General features: G+C 40.9%; 1 protein-coding gene across 4 annotated transcripts in view; it reads right to left on the bottom strand.

Annotated features, from left to right (window-relative positions):
* Positions 1-581: 581 nt before the first annotated feature.
* ZFYVE9 (zinc finger FYVE-type containing 9) overlaps positions 582-23956 on the bottom strand; it is a 121424-nt gene continuing 98049 nt past the window's right edge. For all 4 annotated transcript variants that reach the window (XM_052636791.1, XM_052636790.1, XM_052636789.1 and 1 more), the window contains 6 exons: positions 12951-13101; positions 10743-10823; positions 7924-8086; positions 4887-4992; positions 2340-2516; positions 582-836 (listed from right to left, as the gene is read on the bottom strand). In XM_052636791.1, the coding sequence (XP_052492751.1) occupies positions 675-836; positions 2340-2516; positions 4887-4992; positions 7924-8086; positions 10743-10823; positions 12951-13101 (840 nt within the window). In that variant the 3' untranslated portion in view covers positions 582-674. The remainder of the gene's footprint in view (positions 837-2339; positions 2517-4886; positions 4993-7923; positions 8087-10742; positions 10824-12950; positions 13102-23956) is intronic.

A 23956-nucleotide genomic window follows, 5' to 3' on the forward strand; every position in this document is an offset into this window, starting at 1 on the left:
AAAAATACATAAAATGTTTCTAGTGTGTATTATAACTACAAACGTCTTGGGTATAATCTGTCGGCTTTACTATTCAAGTGACCTCATTTATACTGAGTCGCCCTTCTTTGGATAGAAGAGAGATAATCCTTTGGGTCTTTGATTCACTTCATGAATAATCTAGGGGGGAAAATAAATAAATGTGACTTCGTGAGGTTGCTGTATCTGGGACAAGATCAGTGTGAAACTTGTCCTTTTTACATCAATTCTGTATAAAGAGTTCAAGACTGATGCTTCATTTTTTTTATTTCCCTTCTGCCCTCCCACCCACCCTTGGTGATGGCTGTACCCATTTGAGCATTTCTGAGCACAAGACCAAAAGTAAGTCTTAAAACAGAGGAGCAGAATTCTTGTCTAAACAGTAACAGAAGGGGATTAGCTGCAAGGATAGCATAACTTGTGCAGTAACAGAAGCTGCCCAGATCTTGGTGGACAATGCATAGAAGACTTAGAATTATGGAACATCTGTCCCTCCACCACCCCTTCCCTCCCCAGTACCCCAAACCCCCACTCCCACCCCACCCTCCATTAATAGTGTTAACAAAAGCTTAATTTTCCAGTTCTAAAGTGCAAATGATTTGGGTATGACTGCTGTTGCAACAGGTCTGAACAGAAAACAATGAAGTCCTCTCTGTCTATGCGATGTTTTCCAGAATATAAAAGATGAGTTCCATGACGATGGGGCCCTCACTGAGCTGGCAGGCCCCTCCATGGATCACCGGCACCAGAGCGCTGTCCAGATCGTTCATGTACTGCGAGGGAAGGGGCTGGCCATTGCTCCCTGCTTGATAGCCAACCTACACCGTGGAAAAAAGGGGATGACAGGTTACTGGACAGAGAAGATCTCTCCAGAGGGCTGAGGGCCAAGGAGGCTGAGCAGGAAAGGAGATGTCCTTTCTAGCCAGGGGCCAGACACTGGCAGTAAACACAAACTTCTCTTCCTTGGAACTGTCATGTACCATCCTATCATATATTCATCCTGCCCCTAGGACCTGGTAGCTGTGAGATGCTGGGCAAGACAATTAACCTGTTATGGTCTCACTTTCCCAGGAAGGGAGGTGGGGGCACAGAGAGGTGTGGAATGTCAGCAGCAGTACATAAACCTTTGGTTGTGGAAGTTAAAATGAGAAATATACTGGGTAAACTCCCTAACACAGCAGGAACTGAACACCTGTCCTTCCATCCATTTCTCCATATACCATTTTTTAAACACCTACAAACACAGGAATTCAACCATGAATGTAAACAGAGCTCCTGCCCTCAAGGGCCCCACATATTTAGTAGAAAAAAGTGCTGGTTCTTATTTTATGTGAAGTAATTCTCTCTCCAGTCAGCTTATCAGTACCATTTGGGAAAGGACTGTAATACTCATTGGTATTACCCTGACATGCTTAGTAAAGCACTGGGCAAGACCATAAGTAGGAAATAACTATCTGTTGATTGATGACTAGTCAAGAAATGGAGCTAAACATAAGACCTTTCACATCTTCCCTGATAACAACACAACTGCATCAAAGCAGGAGCACTGGGGCATGTCACAGGGATCTAAAATCCCAAAGAGCGACTTCCCTGGATCTGCACTCCAAATGCAGAGAACCCCAGGTCGATCCCTGGCCAGGGAACTAAGATCCCACATGCCGCCCCCAAACAATAAATAAAAAATAAAATCCAAAAGAAATGCAGAGAGATTAGAGTGCTAGGCCATACACAAGAGGCGCTGGGACCAGGAGGTGGGGGCGGGCTGCACTCAAGACTGGACTGTGGCTACACGGAGCACACAAAGAGGTTAGTGAGAGACAGGGAGGAAGGCCCGGCCACAGGAGACCCGCACCGACAGGGAAACTGATGGGGAAATGGTTCAAGTCATATCCACGAACTAGCATGGCAGTGTTGGCAGTAAGAAAACCACAAGAAGTGGACCTGCAGAGACCAGTCAGCAGAAGCCTGCTGTAGTTGGACTAAGAAAACAACAAAAGATGGGACAGCCTGGGACCTGCTCTCTAAAGGAGGCAGGGTGGCCCCTATGTCATTCACACAGGGGCGGCAGGTCCTCACACTTCTTACCCCACACGAAAAAGAACGACAAGGCAAGACGTTCAGGTGAGGAGGCCAGAGTTCACGGGGTTCAGAGACGGACCAAGCAGCACACCCAGCTGTATTGCCAACAGAGGGAAAGCCAAAGACTGCATCCGGTCAGGCCCAAGGTGCAGAGACTTGCACTCTCTGGGTTGCAGGAAGAAAACTCGGGTGTCAGAAAACAGACATTGCCCAAGACCTGCTTCAGAGGCTGAGATTCTTACCTGATCTGAGTCAAGGGTCACACGAAGTCCCAGTTTTGTCATTCCATCTTCCTTCAGAAGCTTCAGGTGGGGACACAGAGCAAGACAAAAGGCCTTGGCAACATGCTCCGTTAGGCGGCTGTGATCTGCAGGATCACTCAGGCAGCTGTGCTGGTCGTCATTTGCTAGGAAAAACACCTGTTCCCCAAACAAAAGAGACTTTCAAGCTTGTGTCCAGGAGATGTGGGAAGAAATGAGTGCACCAGCTCATGGGTACGAGTACCCTGACTCCCTGAGACGTGCAGGAAGACCAGACACACACACACCAAGAAAAGCAGGGCACTGACATCTCACATCGAAGAAACAGCCTCTGCCTCTCACAGTCTCTGCATCCACAGGATGGTAGCTACCACTTACTGATCTCCCTAAAGCCATGGCCGCGTGGTAATGGTACATCCTGTTCAGATCCGGGAGAGGCTTATATTTTACACTGTGTACTTCTAAAAGGACTCCCTAATATGTGGGCAACTTTCTAAAGGAAATGATCTTAGAATCTTAGAGAGCAGTCCTTATAGATCACATCACCCGACACCTGCATATTACTGCTCACTCATTGAAGGGAGGGCACTTGCTCAGGGCACAGGTGAGAATCTGCGTCTTTTGCTTCTCATCACAGACAGAGCTCTTCCTACCACACATGGCTCTGCCACTGCGAAGGTCAAAGCTGTGTCACTGTCTGTGAACTGAACACTGCACTAGGCGCAGGCGGAAGCACAGCAGATCTGGAACTGAGACCTGAGTCCTATCACACAGAGGAGGCTCATGAGCAAGTCCTCTGGCTTCTTGATGCCGATTTGCCTCTGTAAAATCGGAAGCACCTACCTTCTCTGGTTATTGTGTAAATGATATAAAAGCAAAACATAGGCTGATTCATGTTGATATTTGGCAGAAACCAACACAATTCTGTAAAGCAATTATCCTTCAAATAAAAAATACATTTAAAATTTTTTAAAAAGCAAAACATAAAAGACACAGACAAGTAAATATACAATGCTTCTCTATACCAATACTTGACTTACGGCTTAATATAAGCAGCAGCTTAGATTAAGAATCTGCAGAGGGGTAGCTCTGAAGCCTGTTGCCCGATGCAGTAGTGAAGATGGCAGTGTGAAGCGATAGACGGAACTCTCAAGTGGGAGTCAGGAGACCTCTGGTCCCTGCTCTGCCAGCAACCAGCATTAGACAAGTCACAGAGTCACCTGGCCTCCCTGAGACTGTTTTCTCATTATATATTTTCTCATTTCTCATCTCCCTATCTCAGGGATTAGTGGGGAGCAAAGAAGAGGGAACAGAGGTCAAACTACGGTGTAAGCAATAAAGACATTCACATGTTCAGACCTTCGACTACTCAAGATATGTCAAGCAGATGGTCATTACAAAGCAAGCAGATAAAACCACTCAGCTGCATATAAAATTGCCAAGTCTGGTATGAAAGATGTCACTTGGAACAACAGCTCAAGAACTTCTAATCTCTGTGTTGTCAGGAACCAGCTAGTAAACTTGGGTTACTAGGCACTTATCCTCCCTTGGCTCAGTTACCTTGTGTGTAAAATGGAAAAGGTAGAAGTCACAGAACTTCTTAAAAAAAATTAAGACTTTCAAAGCTTCCAGAAATCCTAGAGATCTTATAATTTAATACTTGATTTTTATAGACAGGTATAAATGAGTTTCAAAAGAAATCAAGAGATCCAGGACCTACCTGTCTATTCTCAAAAAATAAACTTTATAATTTGTTTGATGCGCTTCCCAGGGGGCACTAGTGGTAAAGAACCTGTCTGCCAATGCGGGAGACACAGGTTCGATCCTTGGGTCGGGAAGATACCCTGGAGGAGGGCATGGCAACCCACTCCAGTATTCTTGGAGAATCTCACGAACAGAGGGGCCTGTTGGGCTACAGTCCAGAGGGTTGCAAAGAATCAGACACAACTGAAGCAAATTAGCACACACGCACGCACATACACCTATACAAGGTCCCTGCCTGGCTGCTCTCATCCCTGGGTAAGCCTCTAATACAGCTCTAAGAAACATATAGTAGAAAACAGGTTAGGAGTCGGCCACATCTGGGTTTGAATCAGGACTTTACCAGTGCTTATTTGCCATGCAATCCTGGACAAGTTAGTTTCTGAGCTTTAGTTTTCTTATTTGTAAGATAAGTCTATTTTTAAAAGACAGTGTTATCTAAGTTATAAGTGAGTGCAACATAACCAGCCTAGCTTTCTGAAGAATCCAGCAAAGACAGTATGTACTCTTCAGAGATGCACCCCTTCTTGAGGTCCAATGTGAACAAATCTCTAAAAGCTAGTTCATGGGGCAGAGATATCAGCCTGCTGCAGGCCACACTTGGTGCACTTCCTCCCAGTGAGCTAAGACAGACCAACAGGAACTGGAGTATAGAAGGTAACAGACTTTTTCCCTCTGTCCTCCAGAATCAGTCCAGAATGTCTCTGGGCCAAGTAAAAAGTTGTCTTCAAAGTGGGGATCAAGAATGCCAAGTTCCCTTTTCCTTACCTCGGTCCATCTGATGACCTTTCCATTCGCTTTATACTCTGATCCGTGGAATATCTTCACACTTGTTATAGACTCCATGGACTTCCCATCTATGGGACTTAGGACACTAAAACAGACACAAAGGCAAGCGATGGGAGCAGCTCTTAGAAGAACTACTTCTCTCTTATCATACACTGGGTGCCTTGCTGAAAACACCTATGCAAAACATCACAAAAGAAGAAGCCACTGCCCCAAAATGTACATGAACAGAGCTCTCAGGGAGGGGCCTGTGCACTGAAATAATTCCGAGGACACATGTATGGAAAAGGAGTCCTGATGGCAGAAGCTGGTTATTTAACGTAAAGAAACTGTTTCCAAGTCTGCTCTTCCTCTTGTGTTCCTCCAGTGACTGCACAGACCTGTACCCAGCCCTGCTCTCCCCTGCTCCACCACCACACCCATCACATCATGCTCTCCATGTTTGTGTATCTGCCTCACAAACTTCCGAAGGGGAAGGTACATGATATACTCATTTCCATGTGCTATATTCGTGGTCTGACACACAACATAGGAATTTAGTGTTTACAGACTAAAGGAATTATTTGACCAAGTATGTTAATTATGACAGTGCTGGTATGAACTGATGAACGTGCATCTATATTATCTATTGAAACAAGTTCCCTTCAGTGCTGCATCGCACCCCTAGGCTCCTGAATTGAAAGGCCACATCTGATGGTCGTGTCCTCCAAAATATACCAAGTTTAAATATGTGGATGTACACACAATCTGATGAGGAGTCAAAGTAATTGTGAACTTTTCCTAACAACTTTCAAACCTGTTTTTGTTTTCGAATCTCTATGTATAAAATATCTATAGATCAAATTTAGCCTAAAGTTGACTATCAGGGACATGCTACATTTGACTGAATTAAAATTATTTAAACACTGTTAAGTTTAATTTCTAACTCATCAGACAGTATAAAAACTAGAGCAGCCTTAGTTGATAAGAACTCTCTTGAGAAAGGATACCCTGACATTGTGGGACAAGCTAGAAAACATTCTGTCTACACACTATACACTGAACTCCTGGGTTTGAGAGTTTTCCCTGATGAGTTCTTGTTCTTTTTTCCAAGGTGTTGCCACTGTTGTAGGAAGGGACAACCTACTTGTTGTTAGCTACCAATACCATATGGCATCAGATTGTCAGATTACCAGTTTTTTGTCCTAATAACTATAGAATTTGTTGTGATAATATAGATGCTTGCTCGTATCAGTTCACACCATCAATCTAACAACCAACTATAATAAGAGAATTAAACACAAACTGATTTTGAAATTAAATTTTCCAGGAAGTATGAGAAGATAAAGTGTTATTTATAAAGTAGACAAACATACTCATTGATTTAGAAGTTGCTTCTGTTTGTTCAATAACAAAAGTTTTAAAACATTCTTTAAAAAAAATCTGGTATGCCATGCTGGAAACATTTCTATCTGCCTTCACTCCTGCCATTCCCTCATACTGGCAGGCCCACTCTGCCACAGCTGGGCGGCAGATGTTTACCATCTTACCAGACTCAGCTCCAGAGGCAGCCATTCCTCTAGGAGTCATTCCGGAATCCTGCCCTGCGGCCTCTACTGAGTTCCTCATTTCTCTTTTATCTTTACTGTCTGTCTCCTATAGAGTTTTCTATGAGCATCTTCCATACTTTGGTGCCCTTATTATAACTATCTTCAAAACTAGACTGAGTCACCTGTCACCAAGGACCATGAATTCATTTTTGTCTTTTCCAAACCCCACATATAGAATTATTGCCTGAAGGATGAATGGGAGAAAGCTTAATACAATGAAGTTTGACATATTTATTCAATTAATCAGTTTTTTAAAGAACCTACTAGGTGCCATACAGTGTTTTAGGTGCTGATGACACAGCAGTAAACAAATCAGCAAAAATTTCTGCCCTCATGGATCCTACATTCCAGGGCCAATATAATAAAATAAATGAGTAAAAATATATGTTAGTGAGTCATAGGTACCCTTAAATATAATGCAGGGAAGGGGAGTATGAAGTATTTGGTGGAGAAGGGAAGAAATGTGTATGAGAGGCTTATAATGTAGTAGGCTGGCCAGGGAAGCCTTTGTTGAGAAAGTGAAGGTACAAAGGTCTGAGGGCAGAAGAAGGCTGATATATTCACGCAAGAAACCAGATACTGTTTCCGAGAAATAAAGAGAGTAGGCAGGGCATTGTGTAAGGCTTGTAAGTTTTTTTTTTTTTTTTTTTGGCTTGTAAGTTTTAACAGACTTTGGCTTTTACCTTGAATGACCCTGAAAGTCAGTGGTGAGTTTTGAGCAAGAGGTGACATTGCTCTGGCTGCTGTACTGGAAACTGACTAGGCTAGGAGGAGGGAGGAGGCCAAGGCTAGAAGCAAGGAAAGAAATCAGAAGCCTACTGCGAGGATGCGGACCAAATGACGGCAGGAGGAGCAGTGAGTAACAGTACGATTCTGGACATGTTTACAAAGAAAGCTAACAGGCTCTACTGCTGGATTAAGGTGTAGGGTGTGAGGCAAAGTGTCAAAGATGACTCCAAGGTTTTGGCTTGAACCATCAGAACATAGTTGCCATATTCTAGAGATGAACATAGGATTTGAAGGCCAAGGAGGTGGCTTTTAAGTCCTAGCCCAGCCACTTCCAAGCTTTGTGGAGTCATTTATCTTTTTGGTGTTTATTTACTCATCTGTAGTTGTTATATCAAATGAAACAATATTAGCAAAAGTGTTTTGTAAACCAAAAAGGCTTAGGTTTTACTATTATCTCAATAACTTTAGAGGGACTGTTGTGTTTCATCAGCTCCTTTCTGTCCCTTCCCTTCAAAAATATGCATAGAAACTCCTTCAGAAATTAAGCCAAGAAACCAGAAATTTAAAAGTCCATGTTATAATACAAAGCAGTCCTTTTTCTTAGGCAGGGGTTTCAGGAGAGTAATAAAATGCCAGTCTAGACAAAACCCAGAGGCCAGCCCATAACGAAACGCCACTGAGGGGACGTTTGCTGCATTTACCCCTTGTTGACGTCCTTGTCGTCATCCACCCACTGGATGTGGATTTGCTCCTGGGGGTCCTCGGCCTCTGCCTTGCCACAGGAGATGGTGAAGTCCTTCATCTCCCGCAGCGCCTGCCTCAGGGCATCCATGTTCTCCGCAGTGATCTGGACCATAACGCCATCTGAGAATCAGCACCAAGACAATACAGATGGAAACAGTGCAAAGCCAGGGAGAGGGGCAGATGAAGCTCTGTACCTGGCATCTAGCAAATCCCTCTAGGATTAAACGTGAAACTTCTGTTCTCTAAAGCTGACAGATACAAAGAGGTTTTGTCCTTTGAGCTCAACCTCTTACTTACTGAAAGTGTTACGAGGAGCAAATGCCAAGATAGATCCTGCTTAAAAAACCTGCCTGTTGATTTCACTTCAGGCACAACTAAGATTGTCCTGAGACTGCTCAAAAGGAAAACTTCCACATGGTCACATCCCTCTTTTGGATACACAGAGCATTTTGTTTGTGGTTCCACTGTTGCGTCATGCTCTAATCATATTCATTTGTTTGTATCACTCACTTTACTATGACTGCATACAGTGAGTGCCAGTGCTTGTTAAATAAATCACTGAATAAACAACACTAGTGAACTGGGGTGGAGAAGGAAATGGCACCCCACTCCAGTATTCTTGCCTGGAGAATCCCAGGGACGGGGGAGCCTGGTGGGCTGCCATCTATGGGGTCGCACAGAGTCAGACACGACTGAAGTGACTAAGCAGCAGCAGCGAACTGGGGAGTAATTCCATTTATTGACTGGCAATAAGGCAAATCTACCATGTATGTTTTATATGGGCTACCATGAGCCAACAGATGATAACTATTTGGGGGCTATCACCTAAGTTAAAGGAAAATACTGAAATTGAGGGAGTAAGCTGTCACATGCTGAGCAATTATCCTGCTTCTCTGACACATAATTTTGTCAACTGAAATAATTTCTAGAGCATCAGTAAAATTTTCATAAATAGGTAGCTAATTGCTCTGCTGACACACATGGTGAAATGTAAGCCCTAAGAAATTTCCAGTCCAAAAACATAAATGCAACTTTTTAAATACATCGCTTTGCATTTGTAAGGATTTCTTTCAGTTCAGTTGATCATTTTGACATTTAAGGGGTGCTTTTTAAGCATCTTGTAAAGACACATTTTAAAGGTAGTCAATATTTGATTACAAAGGCATTAACCAGTCATTTAACGCCTAGATTTCTTGATGAGGAAGTAGAATGACTAACTCCTAGATTTCTTAATTTCTTAATAGAATATTTCTGCTTTGAGTTGTGAAATTAAGTTGCGAAATATTAGCATACTTTGCTCTTCACTTGCTGTTTTACTGAGTTTGGCAATAAAGGAGATCAAAGTCAATCTCTGTTAACACACGTTAAGTTTATCTATGTATTTCAATTAACACAAAGGAATCCACCCTCAGAAGAACTGCTCTTAGGGCACTGGAGTGAGCCACAGTGCAAATGAAAATCTGTCATTCTGTATGCAGATTGTACTTTCCAAAGATAATCATAGCATCTCCTGTCTCACATGCTTTTCTACAATGCTACCTTTTCCTTTTCCCCATTAAGAAATGGAGTCTAACTCCTCTCCCCCCAGCAGACTTATGACCACTTCCACCACCAGAGGAAAACTGTGTGATTTTCAAGGCTTGGTCATAAAACCAATGCAGCTTTGGCCTTGTGCTGGAATACTTGTGGTTGGAGTTCTAAGCCACCATATAAGAAGTCCAACTAGCCCAAGAATGCATGCTAAACAGTCCATTGTTAAGGGGTCCAGTCATCTTTCCTAGTCTTTAAATCATCCCAAGACCGGCCCCAGACATGTGAATCAACAAACTTTCAGATAATTCTAGCTCCTGGCCATCAAGTAATCACCAACCTTCAAGTCATCCCAACTGAGGCCCCAGACATCACTGAGCAAGATCAAGCCATCCCTGCATTGCCTTGTCAAGGGCAGACCCAGCGCAATAAGTGAGGGTGATAAATAGTTGCTTTAAGCCATTAAATTCTGATTAATTTGTTACACAACAAGAGTAACTAGATCAAAATACAGAGAAGAATAGTTGAGGAAGAAAATATCCAGTGATAAATCATAATGGAAAAGAATATGAAAAAGAATGAGTGTGTGTGTGTGTGTATATATATATATATATATATATATATATATAACTGAATTACACTGCTCTACAGTAGAAATTAACACAACATTGTAAATCAACTAGGCTCAGACGGTAAAAAGCATCTGCCTACAATGTAGGAGACCTGGGTTTGATCCCTGGGTTGGGAAGATCCCCTGGAGAAGGAAATGGCAGCCCACTCCAGTATTGTTGCCTGGAAAATCCCATGGACAGAGGAGCCTGGCAGGCTGCAGTCCATGGGGTCACAAACAGTCGGAAACGACTGAGCGACTTCACTTTCACTTTCAATAAAATAAACTTATAAGTGGGGCTGAACTTCATCTACTTATTTACAGATTTGCACCCAGCGTTGTATCTGAACTCAGACTATGTCCCCTTGGATACCTGATTCCAGAGCTCTGAAAAGCCATCTCTTAACTTTATGTTGGTGTCCCATGGCATCTCTACCACTTACTCCCTTCTTTGGAGAGTTAAGCACCTTTATGACAGTCTTAATTAGCTGTACAGTGAGATGCTATTGAATAAATAACTTCTGTGAAGTCAGAAGTCTATGGCAAAAGTGTCAAGTTTTCCTTTAATGTCCCTTGTTTTTCAGTTGTATAATTACGACTGAACTATGTACATGCAGTAAATAACCCATTCTTTACCTTCCACAATACTGGACTTGGCAAGATATCCTGAAGAGGATTTCAGAGCGCCACTGAACACAAAGAAACTGGCACCAGTCACTAAAATAGCAATAGAAATAGGTTAGTGAAGAAAGACTTTGAGATGGAGGAACTGAAAATAATAATGAAATATTTGGTAGTTGGGAACTCAAACCATCATACAGAAATAAAAAACACTTACTCTATACACTACCAGATACAAATAACCAATAACTCATATACTAATGAGAGCTTAGAGAATGAGGTTTTAAGATACACTCTTCCATTTTGTTTTGAGCTTCCTTCAGTCAAGAAGCAAGGAAATCTTACTAGTCGAGACTAAGGTTTGGTCTGCAGCTTGTTTTTGTAAATAAAATTTTATTGGAATGCAACCATATTCATTCATTTATATATTGTCTATGGCAGTTTTTGAAGTATGATGCCAAAGTGCTGGCAACAAAGACCACAGGTTTGCAAAGCCTAAAATATTTATCATATAGCCATTCACAGAAAAAGTTTCCTGACCCCAGATCTAGTTCATTGCTTTTTTTAAGAGAAAATATATTTTGAATATGGAGATATGATTGCCAACTATTTTATTTACAAAGTGGACCTTTTAGAAAAACAAACACCTATTTAAAAGATGAACACCTCTTCATAAAAGAAAGGATATTTAATTACATTTTGCTTTATAAAACTGCACTACACTGTTTTATTTCTCCACATCTTACATTAGACTAAGATATTCCAACTTCCTACCCACTGGCCCTAAAGCATCTCTAATGGGTAGGTCATCCAGCCTTTGTCAAAGACTCCTAGTGACAGGGAGCCCACAATAGCACAAGGCAACCATTTCTATTTCTGGACAGCTCTCAGTGTTACAGAGTGTGCTCTCAAACAGAGCCCAAATCTAGATCCTTGTAGCTTTCACCCACTGGTGCTGGTTTTGGTCTTTTGTAGCTATAGAGAGTAAGTTAAATATTATTTCTACATAATAGAGAATCTTAAAAATAGAAATACCTATTTTTCACCCTTTTTCAATCTATACTTTTCTAGGTTAAACATTTATATTTTATTCAAGAGATCTTCCTGTAACCTAGTTTTCAAACTTCTCACAGGCCTTGAATCATCCTTTAAAGACCTTCTAGTTTTATCAGTAGATATCACCAACTACATTAATGATACCCAGAACTTATTAAAATATTATAGATATGATTTGACTAATAGAGAGCATAGTAGACTTGTCACCTACCTATTTTAGATATTATATTTGAATATACATGTGCTCAGTACCTTTTATGCCTTTACTAAACAACTGATTTTAAAAATATACCTTAAAGACAGAAGTAGTATGTCTACTACAGAAGTGCTTAATGAAGCATACTAAAGAAAGCTAGTTTTAGGAGATATTCTGAGAGGAAAAAGACTTATGGTCAAATAAATTTGGGAAGGTCTAGGCACTATCCTCCTTTTAAAAAAAAACGCTAAAGGCTCTGAAAAGTCCTGCAGTAAAGAAATCTGCTTAAACTTACTTAATACAAGGTTTCTCAGTCTAAAATAATAAGCAAAAATTTTATTTATTTATGTGAATATTTTAAAAACCATAGACACTGGTAAGACATTTTAGGAAATGTCATGTTGAGCAGCGCTTCTTAAATTCTAATGTTGAGCAGAGGCTTCTTAAATTCTAATGTTGAGCAGCACTTCTTAAATTCTAATGTGTATTTGAATCACACAGCAATTGTGTTAAAATGCAAACTCTGATTTAGCAGATCTGGGATGCAATCTTCATTTTTAACAATCTCCTAAGTGATGAGACGACATTCTGAGTACCACTGAACCTGGAAGGCTTCCTTCAGAATCCTGTCAATATGTTAATTAACACTCTTTGGGTATGATCATTCAAAAAGCGCTAAATCTACCTAAACATATTCTCACTATGGGGCCAATGCATCAAATACCTATGCTGGGCTGGTCAGTGTCCTGAGGCAGTATTTTCAAGATGCTCCCCTCAATAACAGAGATTCCATTTGCACCTCTAAGTCTGAGTAGTCAACATATTCTTGCAGAACAAGCTTCAAAAGGTTAATATAATCAATTGTTTTCACCTATTCTGACAGTGAGTGTTTACGGGGTTGAGATATCCACTCTCCAGTTACAGTACAATCAATCTTCCATTCCATGACCTCAATCAGCTCAAACACTCACCCTTTCTGGGCTGATTATGAATACTGATAGCCTGGGTCTGATAGTTGCCATCATCATTCTGTACACACACGAGATGGGAGTCTGCCTTCTCATTGAAACAGGCACCTCCTGCCAGGACGTGCTCATTGGACTTGTTCATGGCTTTTATCATCTGCAATCAAAAAAGAGGGCTATCTTTCTTATTCTGCCAAGAATGGGCACTTTTTGGTGTGCCTGACACAGCACAGCTCCTTCACCTTCTCAAAGACAAAAGAGAATATTATTTATTAAAGTGACAAAGAAGCTACTAAAGAATGAAGGGAGACAAAGTGAAAAATCAGTCACCATTAGTAAAAGTTCAACATACACAAAAATTCTCTCTATACTTTATAGATGATATGTGTTATAACCCAAGCACATGACACATTTTGCATTCATTTTGTCTTTTTTACTCCTGCACTGAACTCAAGTGACTAAAATTAGTTTACCTAATTACAGTAGTTTCTTCTATCCAATGGACTCTCTGAGAGTATATATACACTGAAATTCTAAGTCAAAAGAATATCTTATATTTAAGTGTACCCGTCTTCTTTTTCCACATCCAAAGGAGTGCTTTCCTCTATAAATATATGAACTCCATTATTTCTTAGTTTTACTAACTTATGTTTCATATCTTCAATGAAATAACTAATATTTTGCTTTATTCTTATCAAGAGATTTTAAGGTGATAATTCTGAACCTCACATGGAAAAGCTCATCGGCCACCATTTTGTATCTAGTCAATAAATCTGAGCTTATATCATCTTGATGCTAAAATCTAGCTTCTGGTTGAAATAGGTCAATGATAACTTATTTGTTTGCTTTTATGCTTATTTTTTTCTTCACATTTATCCTCATCATTTGTTAAACTTTCTAATTCAATCTTTTTAAATGGCTTGGATCTTTTGAAACTCTAGTTTAAAACTTTTATTTTGTTTTACTCCCCTCCTTGTAACATTATAAATTGCAGTGTGAAAAATAGCAGATGAGTGTTCTGATACCTTTTATATTACTGTACTCAGCAGTGGCCACAGGACTGGAAAAGGTCAGTTTTCATTCCAATTCCAAAGAAAGGCAATGCCAAAGAATGCTCAAACTACCACACAATTGCACTCATCTCACATGCTAGTAAAGTAATCCTCAAAATTCTCCAAGCCAGACTTCAGCAATACGTGAACCGTGAACTCCCTGATGTTCAAGCTGGTTTTAGAAAAGGCAGAGGAACCAGAGATCAAACTGCCAACATCCGCTGGATCATTGAAAAAGCAAGAGAGTTCCAGAAAAACATCTATTTCTGCTTTATTGACTATGCCAAAGCCTTTGACTGTGTGGATCACAATAAACTGTGGAAAATTCTGAAAGAGATAGGAATACCAGACCACCTAACCTGCCTCTTGAGAAATCTGTATGCAGGTCAGGAAGTAACAGTTAGAACTGGACATGGAACAACAGACTGGCTCCAAATAGGAAAAGGAGTACGTCAAGGCTGTATATTGTCACCCTGCTTATTTAACTTACATGCAGAGTACATCATGAGAAACGCTGGACTGGAAGAAACACAAGCTGGAATCAAAACTGCCGGGAGAAATATCAATAACCTCAGATATGCAGATGACACCACCCTTATGGCAGAAAGTGAACAGGAGCTAAAAAAGCCTCTTGATGAAAGTGAAAGAGCAGAGTGAAAAAGTGGGCTTAAAGCTGAACATTCAGAAAACGAAGATCATGGCATCTGGTCCCATCACTTCATGGGAAATAGATGGGGAAACAGTGGAAACAGTGTCAGACTTTATTTTTTTGGGCTCCAAAATCACTGCAGATGGTGACTGCAGCCATGAAATTAAAAGACGTTTACTCCTTGGAAGAAAAGTTATGACCAACCTAGACAGTATATTCAAAAGCAGAGACATTACTTTGCCGAATAAGGTCCATCTAGTTGAGGCTATGGTTTTTCCTGTGGTCATGTATGGATGTGAGAGTTGGACTGTGAAGAAGGCCGAGCACTGAAGAATTGATGCTTTTGAACTGTAGTGTTGGAGAAGACTCTTGAGAGTCCCTTGGACTGCAAGGAGATCCAACCAGTCCATTCTGAAGGAGATGGGATTTCTTTGGAAGGAATGATGCTAAAGCTGAAGCTCCAGTACTTTGGCCACCTCATGCGAGGAGCTGACTCATTGGAAAAGACTCTGATGCTGGGAGGGATTGGGGGCAGGAGGAGAAGGCGACGACCGAGGATGAGATGGCTGGATGGCATCACTGACTCGATGGACATGAGTCTGAGTGAACTCCGGGAGATGGTGATGGACAGGGAGGCCTGGCGTGCTGCGATTCGTGGGGTCGCAAAGAGTCGGACACGACTGAGCGACTGAACTGAACTGAACTGCTATACTCAAAAAAATGTATTGAAATGAAATTCTCATGACATAAAATTAACCATTTTAAAATGAACAGCTCAGTGGCATTCAGACAGTGTTCTTCAACCACCATTCTTATCTAGTTCCCCAAAACTTCCATCATTCATTCAAAGTAAACTCCCTTACTAATTAACTGGTTTCTTCCCATTCCCCCCTCCAACATGAATCTGTATTTTGTCTGCATTCTGGATATTTCATAAAAATGGAAACACGGAATATGTGACTACTGTGTATGGCTTCTTTAATTTAGCATGTTTTAAGAGCCACCCATGGTGAGAATATATCAGTACTTCATTCTGATATATGTATGATATATACATATATGACATATCAGTATATCATATATCAGTACTTCATTCTCTTTTATGGCTGAAAAATATTTCACTGTGCATATACACCACAATTTGTTTAACCATCCACCCATGAATGTTTTGGCTATGTCCACCTTTTGGCTATTGTGAATAGTGCTACTATGAAAATGTATGTACATATACTTGTTTTCAATACTTTGGAATATATACTAGGGGTGGAATTACAGGGTCATACGGTAATTCTATGTTTAACTTTCTGAGGAGCTGCCAAAATGTTTTTCATAGCGAATGAACCATTTAAAACTTCTACCAGCAATGTACGTTTTCAATTTTCTTGCACCCTTATTAACACTTGTTATTTTCCATTGTTGTTGCTGTTTTTCACAGTCATCCTCGCAGGCATAAAGGAGTACTGCATTGTGGTTTTGATTTGCATTTCCCGAGTGACTAGAGGAAAACAAGAGAATGGGAAAGACTAGAGATCCCTTCAAGAAAATTAGAGATTCCAAGGGAACATTTCATGCAAAGATAGGCTAAATAAAGCACAGAAATAGTATGGACCTAACAGAAGCAGAAGATGTTAAAGAGGTGGCAAGAATACACGGAAGAACTATACAAAAAAGATCTTCACAACCCAGATAATCACGATGGTGTGATCACTCACCTAGAGCCAGACATCCTTGAATGTGAAGTCAAGTGGGCCTCAGGAAGCATCACTACGTCAAAACTAATGGAGGTGATGGAATTCTAGTTGAGCTATTTCAAATCCTAAAAGATGATGCCGTGAAAGTGCTGCACTCAATATGTCAGCACATTTGGAAAACTCAGCAGTGGCCACAGGACTGGAAAAGGTCAGTTTTCATTCCAATCCCAAAGAAACGCAATGCCAAAGAATGCTCAAACTGCCGCACAATTACACTCATCTCACACACTAGTAAAGTAATCCTCAAAATTTTCCAAGCAAGGCTTCAGCAGTACGTGAACTGTGACTTTCCAGATGTTCAAGCTGGTTTTAGAAAAGGCAGAGGAACCAGAGATCAAATTGCCAACATCTGCTGGATCATCAGAAAAGCAAGACAGTTCCAGAAAAAACATCTATTTCTGCTTTATTGACTATGCCAAAGCCTTTGACTATGTGGATCACAATAAACTGTGGAAAATTCTGAAAGAGATGGGAATACCAGACCTGACCTGCCTCTTGAGAAACCTGTATGCAGGTCAGGAAGCAACAGTTAGAACTAGACATGGAACAACAGACTAGTTCCAAATAGGAGAAGGAGTACATCAAGGCTGTATATTGTCCCCCTGCTTATTTAACTTATATGCAGAGTACATCATGAGAAATGCTGGGGTGGAAGAGGCAAAGCTGGAATCAAGATTGCCGGGAGAAATATCAATAACCTCAGATATGCAGATGACACCACCCTTATGGCAGAAAGTGAAGAAGAACTAAAGAGCCTCTTGATGAAAGTGAAAGTGGAGAGTGAAAAAGTTGGCTTAAAGCTGAACATTCAGAAAACGAAGATCATGGCATCTGGTCCCATTACTTCATGGGAAAGAGATGGGGAAACAGTGTCAGACTTTATTTTTCTGGGCTCCAAAATCACTGCAGATGGTGATTGCAGCCATGAAATTAAAAGACGCTTACTCCTTGGAAGGAAAGTTATGACCAACTGAGATAGCATATTCAAAAGCAGAGACATTATTTTGTCAACTAAGGTCCATCTATCTAGTCAAGGCTATGGTTTTTCCAGTAGTCATGTATGGATGTGAGAGCTGGACTACAAAGAAAGCTGAGCACTGAAAAATTGATGCTTTTGAACTGTGGTGTTGGAGAAGACTCTTGAGAGTCCCTTGGACTGCCAGGAGATCCAACCAGTCCATTCTAAAGGAGATCAGTCCTGGGTGCTCACTGGAAGGACTGAATTTGAAGGTGAAACTCCAATACTTTGGCCACCTGATGTGAAGAACTGACTCATTTGAAAAGATCCTGATGCTGGGAAAGATTGAGGGCAGGAGGGGAAGGGGATGACAGAGGATGAGATGGTTGGATGGCATCAATGGACCTGAGTTTGGGTAAACTCCGGGAGTTGGGGATGGACAGGGAATACTGGTATGCTGTGGTTCATGGGGTCGCAGAGTCTGACAAAACTGAGCGACCGAACTGAACTGAATGACTAAAGATGTTAAGCATCTTTTCAAGTGCTTGTTGGCCATTTGTGTATCTTCTCTGGAGAAATGTCTCTTCATGTCTTTTGCTCATTTTTAAATTGGACTGTATGTCTTTTGTTGTTGAACTGTAAGATTTCTTTATTCTAGACCTAGAGAACAGATCCTTATATCAGATAAATGGACTGTAAATATTTTCTCCCATTGTATTGCTATCTTTCCACTTTCCTGTTAATATCCTCGGATGCACAAAAGGTTTTACTTTTTCTTAACTCCAATTTATGTATTTTTCCTTTTGTTGTTTATGCATATCTAAAAACCCACTGCTAAATCAAAGGTGATGAAAACTTACCCTCATGTTTTTCTCTTAACAGCTCTATGAATTTAGCTCTTATATTCAGGTCATTGATCTATTTTGAGTTAAACTTTATGATTTGAAGTAAAGGGACAACTTAATTCTTTTTACATGTGGATATCCAGTTGTCCCAGTACCATTTGTTAAAGACTATTCTTTCGCCATTAAATAGTCTTGGCACCCTTGTCAAAATCAACTGGCCATTAAATGTATAAATTTATTTCTAGGACCTTAATTCTATTTCATGCCAATACCACACTTTTGATTACTGTAGCCTTGAAGTAAGTTTTTAAACTGAGAAGTTTGAAGTTTCCAATTTTGTTCTTTTACAAAATTTTGGCTTCAGAGTCCCTTGCAATTTCAAATGAACTTGAGTATTGGCTTTCCAGTTCTATAAAAGGCCATTGTAATTTAAAGAAAAAATTTTATTTTATTTTTATTTGGTTGCACTGGGTCTTCACTGCTCTATGAAGGGCTTTTTCTGGTTGTTGTGAGCGGGGGCTACTCTTCATTGCGGTGCCCAGGCTTCTCATTGCAGTGGCTTCTCTTGTTGTGGAGCACAGACTCTAGGCTCACAGGCTTCAGCAGTTGCAGCATGAGGGCTCATTAGTTGTGGCTCATGGGCTCCTAAGCTCAGGCTCTGCAGGCTCCGCAGTTATGGCTTAGGGGCTTACTTGCTCTGTGGTATGTATGTGGAATCCTCCCGGATCAGGGACTGAACCTGTTTCCCCTGCACTGGCAAGTGGATTCTTATCCACTGGACCACCAGGGAAGTCCTCCATTGGAATTCTGATAGGGCTTGTGCTGGATCTGAAGATCACTTTGAGTAGTATTAACATGTTAACAATTTTCAGTCTTCCAATACATGAACATGAGATGTCATCCCATTTTTTAGGTCTCTTCAAGTTCTTTCAACAAATTTTATAGTTTTAAGGTTTCAAGTCTTTTATATCCTTGGTAAATTTATTTCTAGGTACTGTACCAATACAATGCCAAGATATCATCATCTTCTGGTTTGACTTTATTATGTTTATAACTCTTGCAAAGTTAATATTTTAATATATAGCTGTATTGCCAGAGGCAGCCAAACAATAATTAAAAATTCCTCTCACACTAACTTTTATCAACCGAATGAAACAAAGTACTTCTATCAGGATTTTCCAAAAAATACTTTAAAATAAGTTTTTGCAAATAAGGTAAGTCAGAAGATTCCTTCTTGGAGAAGTCAGTAGACAGATTACTTTAGGTTTTCAATTACAATTTACATTTATATCACATGAAAGAAATGGATACAATCATATACAACAATTATAAAAAATATTATATCTGCCATTTCTTCCAAATCATTAGGCTAAGGTGATTTCTAATTTTGCTTACACTGAGCAGATTAAAAATATTTTCAAGAATTTCCTGGTGATCCAGTAGTTAGGACTCAGTGCTTTCACTGCTGGGTCTGGGTTCAGTCCCTGGTCAGAGAACCAGAGATTCCGCAAGCCAAATGGCCTCATCAAAAAATCTAAAATGTTTTCAATTTGGATATTCTGAATAAATTAGCTAGCTTCTAACAAAATCATTTTCCTGGATATCAATTTCAAAGCTAATGAGATTTTCTTAAAACTTCGTACTTCTTTAGAAATGAACGAACAGGGTTGGTTGGTTTGTTTTCTTAAAACCATGTTCATTTATACCAAAGAGAGAATTTCCCAAATATTCAAAGGATCTTACTGAACATAAAGTAAACTTACACTTGTCATACAATGATATAAATAATTGGTTTTTCACTTTAGTTGAGCCATTTCTCTGCTCTGTCAATTCAAATTCTGTAATATCTGTTGATCTATTACTTTTGTTACTGTAATTACCTCTTTTCTGGACATTTAACAACTTTATAACTGTTTTACCTACAGTCTCTAGCAGCACTGATTCATTCTACATGTGAAATAAAATTTATATTTAATGGTAAGATAAGAAAAATTTTAAATATAAAAAAGTTTTCTCTGCTTTTTGGCCTTCTCTCTCCCTACCACTGTGCATTGTGTATCTGCTGCATTGTGCATCCATCAGGCCTCCCCAAGGGCAGAAATACCTGCTCAACCAGGAAAGCAACATTCTCCAAGCACCAGCAAGATCACTTAAAAGATAACATTTCCTTGGATCTTGTAAGGGGGTCATTTCTAGCAGATCTGGATTGTGTCAACTGTTAATAATATATCATGTAATGTATAGCACTCTGTCTCAAAAAACTTATAACTGTGCATTGATTTCAAACGGGTGTTAACAGTTCTCAGAGCTTTCTGAGATGCTTTTCCAGGCTATAATCCTCAATTTGGCTCAAATAAAAATTTTCTTTTCTTTCCTAGATCGACTGAATGTTTCCATATTTACCACAGGCACAGCTCTGATCACATTTTCCCCACCTTCTCCTCCACTCAGATCGTAAGTGTCCTATGCTCTAACTCCAAACTAGCTTTCCTGCTTTACCTCGCTTCCTACTGTATCCTTGCAGGCAGGACTACCTCCTGATCTGTTACCATTTCCCATCTCTGAGCTGTAGCATATGCTGTTATTTACCCTCCCTTTGGGCTTCCTTTGTAGCTCAATTGGTTAAGAATCCACCTGCAATGCAGGAGACCTGGGTTCAATTTCTGGGCTGGGAAGAACCCCTGGAGAAGTAAATGGCAACCCACTCCAGTATTCTTGCCTGGAGAATCCCATGGACAGAGGAGCCTGGCGGGCTACAGTTGATGGAATCGCAAGAGTCAGATATGACTTAGCAACTATACCACCACCACCACCCTCCCATTTCTTCCAAATAACTAGGCTAAGGTAGATAATCATGATGGTGTGATCACTAGTCTAGAGCCAGACATCTTGGAAAGTGAAGTCAGGTGGGCCTTGGCAAGCATCACTACGAACAAAGCCAGTGGAGGTGATGGAATTCCAGTTGAGCTATTTCAAATCCTGAAAGATGATGCTGTGAAAGTGCTGCACTCAATATGTCAGCAAATTTCGCAAACTCAGCAGTGGCCACAGGACTGGAAAAGGTCAGTTTTCATTCCAATTCCAAAGAAAGGCAATGCCAAAGAATGCTCAAACTACCGCACAATTGCACTCATCTCACATGCTAGTAAAGTAATCCTCAAAATTCTCCAAGCCAGACTTCAGCAATACGTGAACCGTGAAATCCCTGATGTTCAGGCTGGTTTTAGAAAAGGCAGAGGAACCAGAGATCAAATTGCCAACATATGCTGGATCATGGAAAAAGCAAGAGAGTTCCAGAAAAACATCTATTTCGGCTTTATTGACTATGCCAAAGCCTTTGACTGTGTGGATCACAATAAACTGTGGAAAATTCTGAAAGAGATGGGAATACCAGACCACCTAACCTGCCTCTTGAGAAATCTGTATGCAGGTCAGGAAGCAACAGTTAGAACTGGACATGGAACAACAGACTGGCTCCAAATAGGAAAAGGAGTACGTCAAGGCTGTATATTGTCACCCTGCTTATTTAACTTATATGCAGAGTACATCATGAGAAATGCTGGACTGGAAGGAACACAAGCTGGAATCAAGACTGCCGGGAGAAATATCAATAACCAGATATGCAGATGACACCACCCTTATGGCAGAAAGTGAAGAGGAGCTAAAAAGCCTCTTGATGAAAGTGAAAGAGGAGAGTGAAAAAGTGGGCTTAAAGCTGAACATTCAGAAAACGAAGATCATGGCATCCGGTCCCATCACTTCATGGGAAATAGGTGGGGAAACAGTGGAAACAGTGTCAGACTTTATTTTTTTGGACTCCAAAATCACTGCAGATAGTGATTGCAGCCATGAAATTAAAAGACGCTTACTCCTTGGAAGAAAAGTTATGACCAACCTAAAGAGCATATTCAAAAGTAGAGACATTACTTTGCCGACTAAGGTCCGTCTAGTCAAGACTATGGTTTTTCCAGTGGTCATGTATGGATGTGAGAGTTGGACTGTGAAGAAGGCTGAGCACTGAAGAATTGATGCTTTTGAACTGTGGTGTTGGAGAAGACTCTTGAGAGTCCCTTGGACTGCAAGGAGATCCAACCAGTCCATTCTGAAGGAGATCAGCCCTGGGATTTCTTTGGAAGGAATGATGCTGAAGCTGAAACTCCAGTACTTTGGCCACCTCATGCGAAGAGTTTGACTCATTGGGAAAGACTCTGATGCTGGGAGGGATTGGGGGCAGGAGGAGAAGGGGACGACCGAGGATGAGATGGCTGGATGGCATCACGGACTTGATGGACGTGAGTCTGAGTGAACTCCGGGAGATGGGGATGAACAGGGAGGCCTGGCATGCTGCGATTCATGGGGTCGCAAAGAGTCGGACACAACTGAGCGACTGAACTGAACTGAACTGAAGATGATTTCTAATTTTGCTTACACTGAACAGATTAAAAATATTCTTCTCCCATATCCAAGCAGCTGAAAAAAGCTGATCCCAAGTCAAAACTTAGTAAAAACACCAGTTCCTACCGGTAGCCTTCTTTAATTTCCCATCAGAACTAATGTGACCACTCCCTTTTTTGAACTGCCATAGCACATTTTTTGTATTTCTTATATGGCATCATCCACATCCAGCTCTGGACATTTCACCAGAGAAGATACACAAATGGCCAACAAGCACTTGAAAAGGTGCTTAACATCTTTAGTCACTCAGTTCTGTTCAGTCGCTCAGTCGAGTCCGACTCTTTGTGACCCCATGAACTACAGCACGCGAGGCCTCCCTGCCAATCACCAACTCCCGGAGTTTACCAAAACTCATGTCCATTGAGTCAGTGATGCCATCCAACCATCTCATCCTCTGTCATCCCCTTCTCCTTCTGCCTTCAATCTTTCCCAACATCAGGGTCTTTTCAAATGAGTCAGCTCTTCACATCAGGTGGCCAAAATATTGGAGTTTCAGCCTCAACATCAGTCCTTCCAAAGAACATCCAGGACTGATCTCCTTTAGGATGGACTAGTTGGAGCTCCTTGCAGTCCAAGGGACTCTCAAGAGTCTTCTCCAACACCACAATTCAGAAGCATCAATTCTTCGGCGCTCAGCTTTCCTCACAGTCCAATTCTCACATCCATACATGACTACTGGAAAAACCATAGCCTTGACTAGATGGACCTTAGATGACAAAGTAACATCTCTGCTTTTTAATATACTGTCTAGGTTGGTCATAACTTTCCTTCCAAGGAGTAAGCGTCTTTTACTTTCATGGCTGCAGGGAAGATACAAATATTCGGCCTTCTAATTAGCTGCGGTTCCCTTGTGTGGAGAAGCTAGCATCCACCTTCCAGGCCTATGGGTCTACATATCATGAATCATGAACCTTCACTCATTTGTGTACTAAATGAGCATGTAATGTGTACCAGGCTTTGTGTTAGTACTCGGTTTATTCAATACTGAACAATCTTACCCCACAGAACTCATATTCTTGTGTGCAGAGGGGGAGGGGGGAAAAGTAAAACACATTAAATGTTAGACAGTGACAAGTGCTATATAGAAAAATAAAGCATGAAGGATGACTAGGAGTACTGGCAAGTGCCACTTAATACTGGACACTTGGGAGAGTTCTTACTGAAAAGAGAGGGAAAAGCCATGGGACTATCCAAGAAAGAGCCCTACAGGCACTTAGAACAGCTGGTTCAGTGGCTGTGTAGTTGCAGCATTTTAGCAAGCCAGACAGTTTCAAGGAACACTCCTTAAGGACAGTGTGACTG

The sequence above is a fragment of the Budorcas taxicolor genome, chromosome 3 (assembly GCF_023091745.1).
Source record: "Budorcas taxicolor isolate Tak-1 chromosome 3, Takin1.1, whole genome shotgun sequence".
Taxonomy (NCBI): domain Eukaryota; kingdom Metazoa; phylum Chordata; class Mammalia; order Artiodactyla; family Bovidae; genus Budorcas; species Budorcas taxicolor.